We start from the raw sequence: 16,499 nt of genomic DNA, 5'->3' as shown, positions 1-16,499 counted from the left end.
CTACACCTTTCAACTAGTTACTTCGCCCAAAACCTCTTAAAGAGCTAAGGTTAGGAAAATAGCCTAAAACCACCCAAAGACATATATAAAGCTTCATTAATAACTTACAATCAATGAGGACAAGCAGTATCCAAGATCTTAAGCTTCATAAGAAGAACATTATAAAAGATAATATTTAAAAAATATAATTATCAGAGCTGGATCTTTAAATCGTTTAGTGGTGCGCTGAATCTGTGCGATCCAGTTCGGCGCACCTAGATATTATTAGATTTCAATCTTCAAATCAAAATGGAATGGGCGAATCAGCGCGCCCAGTGGCGAGGTACTGGCGCGGCAATGGCACTCAACAAGTGACATTGCCGCGCCAAACCGGGGTGAACCGGATCGCCCTGATTCAGCGCACCACTAAACGATTTAAAGATCCAGCTCAGTGCTATCTAGTAGGGAGGAAGGTTACATTTGACCCAGCTTATACCAACAATGAAATTAAATCACAAAACCTATACGTGGTTTTCAGTTGTCGTTGGGGGGCAACATATCGTAAAATTGACGACATCTCCATTTGCCCCCCCAATATTATTTTAGATTTATTTCGCTTGTTGGTTATACCTTCTACCTGCATTTGACCACGTTATCTTACTTCAAATATAATCATAAGGTCGGAATGGTCCAACACCCTAGAGAAATCACCCCCCACCCCCCATTTGATGGGTTGTACCATCGCAAGGGCTACTTTCCTAGGAGGGGGTGAGGAGTGGGTAAAATTGTTGGCGCTTGTATTTTTTTAAAATTTCACAGTAAAAATATTGGATCATGGAGAGAAAACGAAGTAGCGTGTTTCGTCATAGTTTCACAGTAGCGTTTCCCATATTTCTAGCCTCTGCGGGGGGGGCTCTAAACCCACGGGGCCAATTGCATAACCCTAGCCTAAAATAAACTATAAAAACTAATGTGAAAATACGACGAAACGCCTCTTAAGAGGCGTTGCCACAAAAGGAACTATACCTGAACAATCAAATAAGTAAATATATAGAAGACATATAAACATTATATTAAATATGAATAATTCAGAAAAAAATATATATTTCATGTAACAATATAAAAAATAACAAAAAATCACAAATGGATAGTTTGACATTTGAAGTATTTCAGTAACATTAATAGTTTTCATAAAATTGATACCTTTTAATATAATTTTGCATGAAGACATAACCCATAAAATTTCTAACTAGAATTTATTTTCCAGTATGGCTTCGAAACCGATTAATATCCGCTGGATTTGAACCGGTTCCGAACCATACATAAAAAATCATATATCGTATAGTATTTTAGACAATTTTCCACAAATATTAACATAAAAACCATTATATTGATACCAGTTTTATTAGTCTGGGTCTTAAAACTGGCTTTAGTCTTAGAATTTTTCTTTGGAATATCCACGGAAAGCTGTCTAAAACACGATGTCATAAATGAGACTTTCAACAAAGTAAATACCTAATTAAGAAATAGACATCTGATTATTGAATAGAACCGAAAATATTAATATTATGAAAACTTATGACTGTGTATGTTCTTGTTCTTAACTGCCATTAATCACTCCCTGAGGCACGTCTACTCAACTTGACTTTTATTCTTCTTTTTTCCGCCTGGTCGCCCATCCATGTAGCCTGGCAATAACAATACAGGATAAATAGAACGGTCAACCAGAAGGGGAGAGAGAGAGAGAGAAAGAGAGAGAGAATTTCATGAATTTTGATTGGTTGGTTTCTTGAATTGAGTGCTAATACGATTCAACCACTAATTGTAATCTACAAAAGGGGTAATTTTGTGTATTAACAATGAGTATGAACATCAATTAGTCGGCCATTGCCTTATCCCTTTAGATCCCTGTAGGGTCAACCCTGTTAAAGCTAGGGAGTTAGGGAGTGGGAGACATTGGACTGTTAATTACACAAGGCCCCAAAGCTTTATAATGACGTTTTCTTATTAATTGGGTTAACAACTTTGGGGACTTTGAATGAATTTTGATTGGCTGGTTTCTTAAATTGAGTGTCCATACGATTCAACCACTAATTATAATCTACAAAATTGTGTAGATTTTGTGTATTAAGAATGGGAAAGAACATCAATTAGTCGGCCATTGTCTTATCCCTTTAGATCCCTGACGGTTAACCCTGTCAAACCAGGGAGGGATATTACACTTGTACCCAAAGTTTTAAAAACACATTATCTTATTTGGGGTAGGGAACTAAAGATATAAGACAATGGCCGAAAAAATGATGTACATCCCCAATGATGATACACAAAATTGCCCCTTCTGATGATTAAAATTAGTGGTTGAAACGTTTGAACAATCACCTTAATGAATTAAACAATCAATATTCCCTAAAGTCCCCAAAGTTGTTAGGCCAACTTATACGAAAACGTTATCATAAAACTTTGGGGACTACTACTAATGTAATAAACAAGTCATTGTCCCCTTTCTCTCTTGGATTTCGAAGGCTCAAAAACTTTGGGTACTAGGTATATTCTATTAAGAAAATATCTATTTATCCATTCCTTTGACGGTGAGAAGATTGCAAGTGCCGCCAAATAAAAGTTTGCCGCTGAAATCCGGTTTTGTGCCATTTGGCGCCATTTCGTTGTCAACATCACTGTCTTCACCATCAGATGTCGTCGTCTGCTTGTCAGTCTAAATTAATACATATATTATTGGGGGGAGGCGGATGTGCCCCTTTTTGAAACCAAAAATAAAACGTGCAGGATCTCCGCCCATAAAAGAGTTACAGCTCTAAAATTCTGCACAGCAGTTGCTTTTGGGGTGAACAATATTGAACTGTGAAGAAAGGGCGGCAGAACCGCCGCTCCCGCCGAAAATATTAAAACTATTAAATACAAATATTGTTCAATTTAGGACTCTTTATTTTTCATTTTTTTTCCATTTTTGGTTATTTTGGTAAGGAGGCTTTAAGTTATTTCAAAAATAAGGAGAGAAAGTGACTTTAAACTAATTTCTTAAATTGTTTTACCTCTTGATTCGTCTCTTGTGTTTCAGTTTTATCAGCCATGCCTTCTTCATTTTTTTGTGAACTTTTCTCGTTATTTTCCAACGAAATAAAGTCTTCTTTCCAAACTTTTTCTTTTATAGGCGCTTTCTTTTCCTCCCTGTACTTTTTTAGCTTTTCTTTGATACTTTTTTCGATACTAACAGGTTTAGCTTTAGTTTTGGCACCATTTATTTCTTTTTGTTTATAACTCTCATTGACTTGTTTCTCGTTTATAACATTGTCTTGACTTGATTTGTTTAATTCTACAATGGGATAGTTACATGAAGGGATTTTTATAAAAAGAAAAATCATTGGTCTATATTCTACAAATTTGACCCGGCTGAGGGGAAGGGAGGGGGGTAAAATAAAAAATATGTTGTTAGGGGAAAAAAATGTAAAAATTAAGAGAACTGTAAGCATTTTTTCCCCATTTTTCTCCACTCTTTGGAAAAAAAAACTAAAAGAATATGTGGGATGGGGGATAATATGAATAATATAAAGAGTTTTGAAAATATTTTTCTATTTTATCCCCTTCCTTGCTCGAAAAAACTAGGAGGGGAAAAAAAATTTAAAAATTTGCAGCAGGGGAAAAAATGAATCTTGTGCAGAATATACACCCCTGAAAAAATTTGATAACTTTAAAAAGTATCCAAAGGGTTTAATTTAACAAATATGATAATGATTATAACGTGATTATACACTTTTGGTACCAGTGTTATTTACAGTTAAATGTCCCCACCCTACCTGATGTAACTGTACAATGTTATTTCTATAATAACAAACCAGACATATCTATATATATAACTTTGTATATATTGGACTATAAAATAAAATAGTTAACAAAGTTTTAAAACCATAATATCTTAATATTCTTTGGCTCTCAAACTTTGTGTACTTTGTAAGTGTCAACTACCAAATTAGTAGTGTCCAAACTTTTCGACCAATGAGTTTAAATAATTGAAGAGTAAATTTTGTTTATTGTTATTGGGGATGTAAATCAATTTATTGTCCTTTGTCTTATCCCTTAATTCCCTGGGAATTAATGGGCAAAACTGCTTAAAACAAACATTAAACATGTAACTATTCCTGTGTCTTTCTTTTCCTCTGTCTCTCTTTCACATTCAGATGCTGGAGTAAAAAACAAGGGGTATAGTCCCTTTCTTGGCAACGCCCCTTAAGAGGCGATTCTTCGTATTTTTACAGTAGCATTTCTCCTATTTCCAGCCCCTGCGGGGCCAATTGCCTAAACCTTCGGGGCAATAACCTAACCCAATATAACCTAACCTAACATAACCTAAAATAACCCATCAAAAGCCATTTTCAAAAGACGACGAATCGCCCCTTAAGGGGCGTTGCCACGAAAGTGACTATACCCAAAACAAGGATGAGAACATTCATAAATAGTGAAGCACAAAAGAATCATGAAATGGTTAGTTATAGCAGATAATCAGTCATACCAAAGAAAGGAAAGAGAGATAAATATGCACACTTAAAACGAAAATCGCGTAACCTTGGAAAAATACCTGTTTATGTCTTTTGAAGCATGGCCGATAGACAGACGGACAAAACAATGTAAAGGCTAAAAAATGCGAATTTGTGTGCGCCCCGTAGGCACTATTTAATTATTAAGTAGATGCACCTTAATAAACTGTTATAAATTTACCTTCTGATTTTAAGGATTCTTCTTTCTTCTTCTTTTTCTTGGACTACAAAAATTTAAAATATTATATTAAATTATACTTGCAGCTACGCCCCTAGAGGCCTCTATGGGTCCTAAAGTTTTTATTTATTTATTTTTTTTTTTTTTGGGGGGGGGGGGCGGGTGGAAGGTCGACCACTCATTTTCAATTTTAAATTTAAAAAGATTTTTTTTGGTGGGGGGAAGGATAATTTTCTTCAGGATCGATTTTTCTTGATAGGGTAGTTGTAACCCCCCTTTAAATAGTTAAAAAGTTTCCCAGAACCTATTAGAAGCTACAATGTATCGGTTCAGCGGTTACAGAGGTCTATCGGAACAGACAGGCATAGATCCGGTTAAACTTTTATACAAGGATTATTTCGTATAATAATATTTCACAATCGTCCTTAAGGACACTTTAAAATTTCTAAATTGGTAATAGAAGCTGCGCCCCTAGCGGCTCTAAATTTAATCTATCCCAAGACAATATTTTTTTTTATAATTTTAAGCAACTTTCCTAGCACCTATAAAAAGCTTCACTTTAAAAGATTATATATCAATGATCAGTGGTTAGTGAGATTCTTTGGTACAGACAAATAGATAGACATCCTGTTACTTTTTCTATTACCTTTTTTGACTTTGGAGTTTTGCCTCCCGGCGTAATTGGTGCTCCCAAAGAATGCAAAGCTCGCGTCAATTCCTGATATAAAAGTTAGGGTTTATTTCATTAATTCATGGAATCGGACGAGAACTGGTGCATAAAATAAGAGATTAGAGAAACTTAAATCAGGAATCTAAAGGGATCAGGCAATGGCCGATAATTTTCATGGATAATGTGCATCCCCAATGATGATACACAAAATAATCTCTTCTGTAGGTTACAATTATTGGATGAGACGTTTGAACACTCAACTTAATCAAACAACCAATCAAAATTCAAAAAGTTGCTAAAGTTGTTAAGCAAAGTTATTATAAAACTTTGGGGACTAGTGTGATTAACAGCCAATTCTCCCTTCTCTATCTGATCAAATATAGTAGATAAATTATGGTTCCACGACAAACGTAGGAGTCCCAAAGGTAGGATTGGAAAAACATCTGAGTGGACAAACGCAGGAGTCCCAAACGTCGGAGTGGGACAAACGCAGGAGTGGGACAAACATCGGAGTGGACAAACGCAGGATTTTTGGGACAAACGTCGGAGTGATTTTTTTGATTTTTTTTTCCAATTTTGAATTTTTTTCTATTTTGAATTTTTTTTCAATTCTTAATTTTTCTATACAACCCCCCCCTAGATATACCACACTTTTCTGGGATCTTGCTGCGTCAAGTATCAACTGTTGGGAATATCAAAGGATGACTCCATGCAAAATTTGAGCCGGATCCGGCCAAAACCGGCCGTGAATTTTATAAAAAACCGGTTTTTTCCGGTTTTTAGGGGGTATCAGTAAATCGATTCAGCTGGAGCAAAACCGGTTGGAGGTACAAAAAATTTTACTTCACATGAAATTTAGCCAATGCAATTGCCTACAAAAATGTACTTCATCATCAACTTGATTGGACAACTCTTTCCCCTCCTAAATGTCCATTAAAACCTCGGAAACGGCAAAAATCGCCAAAAATCACGCCTTCGGCGGCGAATAACGGCTAAACGGTCAGTCGGAGGCGAATGAAACATAAATAAAGAAATGTCCGCCTCAAAGAGTTGTTCAATATCAAAGAGATGTTTGAAGTCTCTAAAACGACTCCTTCCCCTCCTTTAAGGGGAAAAACTGAAAAAACGCCATTTTCAAAAGTATGCCCACTTCGTGGGTGTGGGGGGCACTGAACCCGTCACCCCTGGGTCACCAAATATAAAGGCTAGGCGGCTCACATTGCTGAATTTTCACCAAGTGAAAGTCTTGTGTCATTATCTCTTATGAGAAAAAAGTTATTAATGAATTAAAATTTCAAATTGTGATTTTTTGATGGATTTCTTTGATGAAATGACAGGCCGGTCAATTTTTAGGCCATTTTTTGCGGTTTTTGGGCCGTCACGCCCAAACGGTTTGAGATAATCTCACGGGACCTTTTGCCCGACCTAAGTCTGGTGAGGTCTAAGAAAAAAAAATCCCGGATTGGATGAAGCACGACGTCGCAGCGCGCCGTCAAAAATCGCTGGTCGGCTCATTTTGCCCCCTCAAACCCTCACCTCGTGCCATTTTTCTGTGTAAAGATTATAATTATAATCTTTTGCGTAAGTCTGATTTTTTTTCCTAGACCTCACAAATAACCAGACTTAGGTTGGGCAAAAGGTCCCGTTAGATTATCTCAAACCGTTTGGGCGTGACAGCCCAAAAACCGGAAAAAATGGCCTAAAAATTGACCGGCCTGTCATTTCATCAAAGAAATCCATCAAAAAATCACAATTTAAAATTTTAATTCATTAATAACTTTTTTCTCATAAGAGATAATGACACAAGACTTTCACTTGGTGAAATTTCAGCAATGTGAGCCGCCTAGACTTTATATTTGGTGACCCAGGGGTGACGGGTTCAGTGCCCCCCACACCCACGAAGTGGGCATACTTTTGAAAATGGCGTTTTTTCAGTTTTTCCCCTTAAAGGAGGGGAAGGAGTCGTTTTAGAGACTTCAAGCATCTCTTTGATATTGAACAACTTTTTGAGGCGGACATTTCTTTATTTATGTTTCATTCGCCCCCGACTGACCGTTTAGCCGTTATTCGCCGCCGAAGGCGTGATTTTTGGCGATTTTTGCCGTTTCCGAGGTTTTAATGGACATTTAGGAGGGGAAAGAGTTGTCCAATCAAGTTGATGATGAAGTACATTTTTGTAGGCAATTGCATTGGCTAAATTTCATGTGAAGTAAAATTTTTTGTACCTCCAACCGGTTTTGCTCCAGCTGAATCGATTTACAGATACCCCCTAAAAACCGGAAAAAACCGGTTTTTTATAAAATTCACGGCCGGTTTTGGCCGGATCCGGCTCAAATTTTGCATGGAGTCATCCTTTGATATTCCCAACAGTTGATACTTGACGCAGCAAGATCCCAGAAAAGTGTGGTATATCTACCCCCCCCCCCCCTGCGTTTGTCCACTCCGACGTTTGGGACTCCTACGTTTGGCGTAGGACCTAAATTATGACTTTACTAAAAGTTTAATCGTTTTCCCTCTATTGCCGAAGCCATGATGAGCAAAGTTAATCCCCCCTCCCCTTATTTTAGAAAAAAAACCTGAAACTTAGAGGGTGTAATAGTTTTTTGTTTGTTTGTTAATTACTTTAGGTCCAGTTAGATTAGATTAAATGGAACACTGTGTGTACTGCAGGAATTATGCACAGGGAAAAGTAACCCCTCTTTTTTTCAATTTATTTTTAATAAGGGGTTGCGTTTCAGTGTTTGACTGGCTCTTTGTGGGAAAGTACCAATAAGTTTCCAATTAAAAATTTCATTAGGAAGTTAATTTGGAATTAGATTCGTATTCTTTTTACAGTTAAAATATCACAATTTTTCTATTTTTTCAACTTATTTTTTAAAAAATTGGGCAAATATTTAGCTAAGCAACTTTACTTATCCAATTTTTACCCTTACTGAAAAGGTTTCTGGTAGAATCCGTAAAGGTTATGTGTTATAAGTTAACTTTTTAAATTTGTTTTTGTCTATACCTACCTAGTTCTTTTAAATAAAAAATACACATATTTACTAATTTAGTGAATATTATCGTTATACTTCTATTTTTAAGCCTTAAAACACACACTTTACGGATTCTACCAGAAACCTACCCCTCTCTTTTTGCAGGAGGGAAAAAGAAATGAATCTTGTTCAGAATATAATCCCCTGGTTTTACCTGAATTTTTTCTTGTTGTTTTACTGCCAGTGAAAGCTCTTCAATTTGTCTCTGCTGCTGCTTTAACAGGAAGGAGGTGTTCTAAACAGAAAAATACCAATAAAATCCTTACTGACAGACTGACGGACAAAACAATGTTTGCCTGTACGCGATAGGGATAATATAAAAGCCGACAATAGTTAATTCTCGTATTCATTCGAATTCGGTGGATAGGAACCGATTCTCATATATCCATATGAAAAACTTAAGATTAAAACCAGTTTTTTGAGCCCATGCTTTCGGCACCTCGGGACTATATCCACGAAAAGCAGTTTATGATACGATGAAAGAAATAACTATTATCGTATCGTCTTATAGACAGCTTTCCGTGGATATTAAAATTAAGTTAAATTATGAGATCAACACCAATTTTGTTAGTCCCAAGAGGTTAATGGCCTGGCTTACAAAACTGGTAGGTATAGAATTGATTTTATGATTTTAAAAAAAATATTCGTGAAATATTGTCTGATGATTTTTCCGTATAACTGAGAACTGGTTCTAATCCAGCGGATATTAATAGGTTTCGAAGCCATACTGGAAAACAACTTTTCCCCTTGTCCGTACACACATACGGACAAAATGAACTAAAGAGTAGCTTCGCTACTATTTTTATTTTAGTTAGCTAAAGGAAAAAAGAGTTTTTATGTGACCCGCCAAGATAAGACATCTACATATAATATTTACAAAGTGGTAAGATTCCGTCTGAACCGATTAAGTTCTCCATTTTAAGGAGGCTTTACATAGGTCCCAAGATTGTTTCAGGTCATTATATTATTCCAAGAATAAAGGATGGTTTTATGCCATGTTATTTTTCGTCCTATCCCCTAGAAACTAGGTGTTTGGAGCGCAGCCGTCATTTTAGAAACAAAATAGAACGAAATCTGTCCGTCCATCTGAAGCTTAACGGTATCCGTCAATCAGAAAAGGTTGTGCTTTTCAGGGAATATACCTAATGGTCCTGTAGTGGTTTTAAGCTATTTTCCGAATTTAAACTACGTTTAGTAAGTAGATCTAAAAGTCTAAAAAAAAACACTTACCAATTGTGGAGAGTCTTCATTTTCAGACGAACTTTCAGAGTCGCTCGACTCCACTAATTCCTTTTTTTCATTTTTCTTCTTTTTACTTTTTACCTCCGAATCTACCAGGCTTTTACGCTTTTTCTCCGACATTACGACCATCTGAAAAAAATAATATAAAAAAGGTGGCAACCTTTATTTGTTTAAACAACCAAGCAAATGAACCAATAGGAAATCGACGAAATTATCATTACCTATGAAAAATCCGCGAAAATTTATCAGCTGTTTTGTTCCTCATTTTCATTGGAGGATTTTTCCCTCTTGTTTTTCTTTTTCCGTTTCTTCAGAGGTTCGTCGGTTTCTTCTTCTGTGTGGCTTCGCTTCTTTGCATGCTGTACATCCTCACACTAAAAAATATAATTTAGAAAGCAAACAAAATCAATGTTTTAATAAGATTAGGAATGATGATAAATAATTCCTTTTTTTATATTAAAATGACGAAAAAATCCATTAACATCTAGAAATTAATTACAATAGAAATATAAGAATAGAAGCATATTCTGAACCCTTTTTTCGTCAAATCTAAGAAGGAACATTTCTAGCAGACAAAAGTATTGTTTACTTTCGACTCAAGCTGATGTGGATTCTTAAAAATGATAGACTCGCTACTCGATAGCGAGGCAAAATTATTTTTGTGAAAAATCATCCAAAAGCACATTAAAAATCTACAAAAATTAAACAAAATCATATGTTAATAATTTTGCCTCACCAGCGAGTAGCCAGCCTAACTTTTTTTTAAGAATCCACCTCGTTTCGAAGCTTTCAAATTTAAACGAAATTTTTGGGCAATTAATTCTGATTCCGCAAAGCTTTCTACTAAGAAAATATACTGTTTACAGCTGACTTTTATCTATGTATGAAATGAAAAAAAACATGCATTCGTAACAAGATGTGTACAAAATTTCAACCAATGAAATTAAATGTATGTACCGATGCGATTCTCTTATTGGCTCAATCAGACATTCCCTCTCTTTCTTAGTACCTTTATTTTAATTACCTACTAAACTTAAAAGTTTGATATTCATACAGGGGCGTATATTCTGCACAAGATTAATTTTTCCCCTGCTACATTCATTCCCCCCCCCCCCCCCCCTAGGAGGATGAGGTTAACAGGATGCTCCTTCCTTTTGACGTGCAGTGCCATCAGGAGGCCAAAGGTCAGGAAAAATGCGGGCACCAACATCCAGGAGTTCAACTGAATAAAAACAATAATAAGCAATATAACAACAATAAATGTGTTGGAAATTATTGATAAATATTTAAAATCAATGGAGGAAAAGTTTGTAGTTTTTAACTATCATTAAGATTTAAGAAAAGTCACTAAAGCTTTTAAGGCAACATCTAATATCCCCTCTCTAATGACAATAGGCAATAAACTTCAAACATAAGTCTTAATCCTTCTAAAAAAGTAAGGATGTCTGTCTGTCTTAAGCTTATGATCTCGCTAACCGCTGGACAGATATGGTCCACCTCCACAATAAAGCTTCAGGAAAGTTAATACCTATTTTAGGTGAGGGTACCTTCACCCTCACAATAGAATTCTTTTTGTTTGATATGGAAAGTCTAGACTTAACTTAAACCCCCTACCCTCTCTCATTAAGTGCTACTAGAAGCCTCTAGGGGCGTAGACCTTAAATCAAACGTTACCTGGACCAGCTACTTGACACCTGGAGTGAGCAGGAGGGCGGCAGCAATCACGGTTGTCATAATCAGTTGAACTGCGAGCAGACCATACACCTTTCTCATAAATACTTCACAGAAAAGAAATACATTAAACTTAAGAAAGAACGCCAAATTTATAGATATATACCTAAGTAGAATAATATTGATTGAAAGGGATAAGAAATTGGACTATAAATTATACACTAATACCCAAAGAGGACTATCCACGAACAAGAGCAAGTGATTCTAAGCATCTTACAGCATTGACCCATAGTATTTTTTTAGTAAATATACTAGGTTTATGTTTAATATTTGCTTTATTGACTAAAAAGTTAGGTTTCACCATGGTTTTATATGAAAAAAAATTTGAAATGTTAAGCATTGTTCGGTGCAATATCATCGAATGTTTTGATGAGTTCAAACTGTTGTTTAAAAGCTATGACACAAAATAGATTATTGTGATTAAAAATGTATATTTATAAAAAGGAATGGTAACATGTAAACAGTTTAATTAATGTACTTTTGCAATTTAAAACATTTGATGCTTTTCTGCAGTGTTATTTTATTATATCTTTTGAACTCAACAAAGCATTTGATGATATTGCTTTAAAAATTGCTTTACATTTCAAAGTTTTTTTCATATAAAACCATGATGAAACCTAACTTTTTAGCCGATAAAGCAAATATTAAACATAACCCTAGTATAATCACTAAAAAAATACTATGGGTCAATGCTCACTTGCTCTTGTTCGTGGATAGTCCTCTTTTATATCCGCGTTATCTTATTCGTTGGCCTAAAAACTTTGGGTTTTCTTTAAAGTTTTCAATCAATAATTTGGTGATTAAAATACTACATCTCTATCTATCCCAAATTTTTAAATTTTATATAAAAAAAATCAATTTTACCTTTACAACCTCAAGTTAATCTACTAGACATGTTTCTATCTGTAATACCAATCAGCAGCTCTCTATCAAAGTTCCTAAAAGAAAAAAAAAATTCTTTAAATCAAAATATACTATACAAAAAAAAAACTTTATTTAAACTTATCTTTTTCTATAAAGACCGTTAGTAAACTAAATTGATCTTTGTGTTTTTTTTAGTCTAACTGTAGACCTATTAAAATTCCACACTCTTTTTTTACGCTTCAAAATATTAAAGGGCGAATATAGGTTGGATATGATATGAGCTTATATCAAAGGTGCAAGTATATACATTATGAATAACTCAAGCAAATAAAGATATTCCATTGGATAAGGCCGTTATAGCTAAAAACCTAGCCAATTGGGCTAATTTGTGACGTCAGAGGAGTGGTTCCCTAACATATTCAAATACCAATATTCACAACAGGATGCGTGTAGAGTTTGCCTAAATACTGTTGTTATTTTGCAGTACAAATAAATGAGAAAAAGGTTTCGGAAATTAATCAGGGGTAAATATACCCTCCTTCTACCTTCATACAAAATATATAAAGTAAAATATTTAAAAGTTAAAAAAACATCAAATAATGTAAAAAATAAAAAAAAATAATCAATAAAATTTTCTTGGAGGAAGAATGATTTCAAATCCCTGTTTTTTTGTGGCCGTGTGTGTGTGTGTTGAAAATGCGTAATTAAGGGTTGTTTATATCATCATGAATTAATCAAAGATCTCTGTACAGAAAATAAACTTTAATACGTATTATTTACCCTAGTCAATAGTCCTGACGCCAGTGGCGTGCTAACCGAAGGGGGCATTTGGGGCAATCGCCCCCCCCTAGCGACCAAAACGCCCCCCCCTGCCCCCCCCTAGCCACCGCCCCCCCTGCCCCCCCCTAAATGTAAAAAAATGCCCCATTTTGCCCCCCCTGGTCAACAAAAATGCCCCTTTTTGCCCCCTACCCTACAAAAAGCAAAACTATCCCAGTTTCCCAAAAAAAAGATCAAGAAATACTCAAAAAAAAAAATTTTGGCGCTTTGCGCCAAACAGACAGTTACTATTCATTTAACCTTACCAAATTTTTTAATTAGTGTAGAAATTAGGTTATAATCTTTTTTCACTGAACATAACAAACCAGGTAATAGGAAGTATTTTATTTTGTATAATATAAACTTATTACCAAAGAAATTTTGTACATCCCAAATGATGATACACAAAATTACCCCTCATATAGATTACAATTAGTGGATGAAATGTATGTAAACTCGACTTAATTAACCAACCAATCAAAATTCCATTTAAGTCCCCAAAGTTGTTGAGCCAACGAATAAGAAAATTTTATATGAAATATTGGGAACTAGTGTAATAAATAGCCCAAAAACCCCTCCCTCCCTGCATATTTGAAGAAAAAAATTTGTGCTTCGCGCCCTTCCAAATGGTTTCTGCTTTTTATCACATTGTATATTTTGTTTTTATTTCTATAAAAACATGTGTAAACAACAAATATTTAATCAAAAAGTTATTTTATATAAAAAAGAAACAGCGTTGATATTTATCTAAGCCTTTTTCTCAATAATGTATGTATGTCTGTCTAAATGAATAACTATATATGATGTCATATTATTTTCAGGATAAGTTTATCATTTTTTTGTGTACATACCCTTACAAAAAGACATGCTTTTTTTATGGCAATTTTCATTAAAAACCCTTAAAACTAACTACACTCTATATTCCTAACTTGATAAAATACGCCACTCTTGTTGTCTTTAATTGATTTTAGTTCAATGGGGGAGTAAATATTTTTAGGTGCGCTTCATGCACCGCCCTTATAAATCATTGGAAACACCACTTAATAAAAAATTAACAGAGTTTTAAAGTGCCATTTAAAGAGGGTAGGATATGTTGATATAACTTTTTAGCTTTTCTATAATTTACTATGGCTGTCAGTACGTAATGCTAAGGGGGAAATGTGATTTTTTCAACTGCAATTAAAGAAAGAAGGCTAAAACTTAATGTTAACATTCCCATCATTATGGAGTATAATTAACTATTAAAAATTCATGGAAGTCGGACTGCTTTTCAGGACGTTTTTGGCTATTTTTGTATCTTTTAAATTTTGGGTATAGTCCCTTAAGGTACATTTCGCCGTATTTTCACAGTATCTTTTCATCTATTTATAGCTCCTGCAGGGCCAATTGCCTAACCCTGCGGGGAAATTACCTGACCTAACTTAACCTAGAATAACCTATTAAAAGCTACTATGAAAATACAACGAAATGCCCCTTAAGAGGCGTTGCCACAAAAGAGACTATACCCCAAAGTTTTCCATATTTCTAAGAGATTTTTATATCTGTAGATGAAAGGACAAGTAATTTTTTTTATTTTTTACATAGTTCTTTATATCTTTGGTTTTTATGGTACGATAAATTTTTTTGTGGATTATAAGATAAAAAAAAAAAAAATTCTCGCTGTTTCGAGCATCCAGTATGTAATTTACTTTGACTGTCATCACACAACATACAGGAAAAAGGATTTGTGACTTTTTCTATCTAAAATATATATTTATTTCAACAGATGCTCTTTAAATCTACTTGTCTGTATTCTTATTAATGATTTTTTGTGCTTTGCTACTTAAAGATGTTGTCATCCTTGTTGTCATACAATAAAGAAATATTTAAAATCAGTTTTACTTATTAGGTTAATTTTTGGTAAATTATTTCTAAAATGAGTGTTTTTATCTCCCCCCCCCCCAAATTTTTTTAATGGGGTTATTCATCTTTCCTGCTGAGATTTTATAACATCCCCTTCCACCCATAAAAAATGTTTTGTGGTGGGGGGGGGGGGGGAAGGTTAAATTATCTTCTGTACTTTTTTTCATAAAGATGCTTTTTAGCTCCCTTCCCTTCGGTCATTGCAAGGTAGGGAGAAGGGATGGGGGAGAAGAGATGGGGGGTGGGGGAGAGATGGGGGATATAAATGGGAAATAGGGATGGGGGAAGGGATGAGGAAGATGGATAGGGACTAGAAGGCCCATAATCAAATAATCCCACCCCTTAAAACGCCCTTATTTAAAATTAATATATATAATCAAAATGCCCCCCCCTAAAGCAAAGTGCCCCCCCGGGGCACTTTGCTTTAGGGGGGGGCAAAATTTTACAAAATCTTCAAAATGCCCCCCCCTAGACAAAGTGCTTCGCACGCCACTGCCTGACGCCCTTCTACGCAAATTATTTTTATGCTTTTTAAAAATGAAATAAAATAGTATTTAATCTAAAATAATAAACATTTAAATTATCTTTTAAGGTGCGTGCCAATGTAATAGTCAATCAAACTTAAAGGGCGAATATAGGTTTGATATAATATGAGCTTATTTCAAAGGTGCCATTATATAGATTATAAATAACTTAAGGATATTGACATATCTAATTGTATAAGTCTGTTTATAGCTTAAAACCTTTCTAACTCAAGATAATATTATGTAATTAGTGTGGTTCCCTAAGAACTCAAACACCCTAGCATCACACAAGGCTTCGTGGCAAGGTTGAATTAAAAAGCTTTCGTTAAGGGATAGTCGTAATAACGTGGAAACCAATTAATCAGGGGTAAATATACCCATCTTCTACCTTAATACAAATTATATAAAGTAAAATATTTAAAAGTTTAAAAAAACATCAAATAATGTAAAAAGTAAAAAAAAAAATTGATAAAATTTTCTTGGAGGAAGGATGATTTCAAATCCCTGTTTTTTTAAGGTTCGTGTGTGTGTGTGTTAAAATTGCGTACATCGGGGTTTTTATATTTTCCAGAATTAACCAATGATCTTTGTACAGAAAATAAACTTTAAGACGTATTATTTACCCTAGTCAAAACTTTTACGCAAATTATTTCTACGCTTTTTAAAAATTGAATTAAAGAGTATATAATCTAAAATAATAAACATTTAAATTATCATTTAAGATGCGTGCCATTGTAATAGTCAATCAAACTTAAGCAAAATAGTCAAAAAAAAGTCTTGTAAAGGGCTAAAATAAACCGTTTGTCGTTAATCTCATTTATCATATGTTCAATTGAAACAGAAAATTGCAAAATCTACTTAAGGATTTTTTTGAATTTTTAAATTTGGCATAGATATTCTAAAAGTATGAAATGGCACCTTTTATATAAGCTCATATCATATCGAACCTATATTCGCCCTTTAAGCAAAATAGTCAAAAAAAAAGTCGTGTAAAGGGCTAAAATA

At 34.5% G+C, this 16,499-nt stretch overlaps 2 protein-coding genes across 2 annotated transcripts in view; both read right to left on the bottom strand.

Moving 5' to 3' along the window:
• Positions 1 to 1,066: 1,066 nt before the first annotated feature.
• On the bottom strand, positions 1,067 to 9,779 carry LOC145305782 (uncharacterized). The gene is made up of 8 exons (XM_080147586.1): positions 9,643 to 9,779; positions 8,567 to 8,647; positions 5,354 to 5,425; positions 4,711 to 4,753; positions 4,136 to 4,175; positions 3,030 to 3,312; positions 2,562 to 2,692; positions 1,067 to 1,669 (listed from the first exon to the last, which is right to left on the bottom strand). Exons 1-8 carry the CDS (start codon positions 9,772 to 9,774, stop codon positions 1,612 to 1,614), a joined length of 840 nt encoding a protein of 279 aa, XP_080003712.1. The 5' UTR covers positions 9,775 to 9,779; the 3' UTR covers positions 1,067 to 1,611.
• Positions 9,780 to 9,875: 96 nt separating this feature from the next.
• The window catches only part of LOC145305780 (uncharacterized), an 86,198-nt gene continuing 79,574 nt past the window's right edge, over positions 9,876 to 16,499 (bottom strand). Inside the window, exon 10 of the mRNA XM_080147581.1 lies at positions 9,876 to 10,028. Coding sequence (XP_080003707.1) covers positions 9,900 to 10,028 — 129 coding nt within the window. The 3' untranslated portion in view covers positions 9,876 to 9,899. The remainder of the gene's footprint in view (positions 10,029 to 16,499) is intronic.

This window comes from Acartia tonsa, chromosome 14 (genome assembly GCF_053477335.1).
Source record: "Acartia tonsa isolate MP-2025a chromosome 14, ASM5347733v1, whole genome shotgun sequence".
In the NCBI taxonomy this organism is placed as follows: Eukaryota; Metazoa; Arthropoda; class Copepoda; order Calanoida; family Acartiidae; genus Acartia; species Acartia tonsa.
This window is presented reverse-complemented; position numbering and strand designations above follow the sequence as displayed.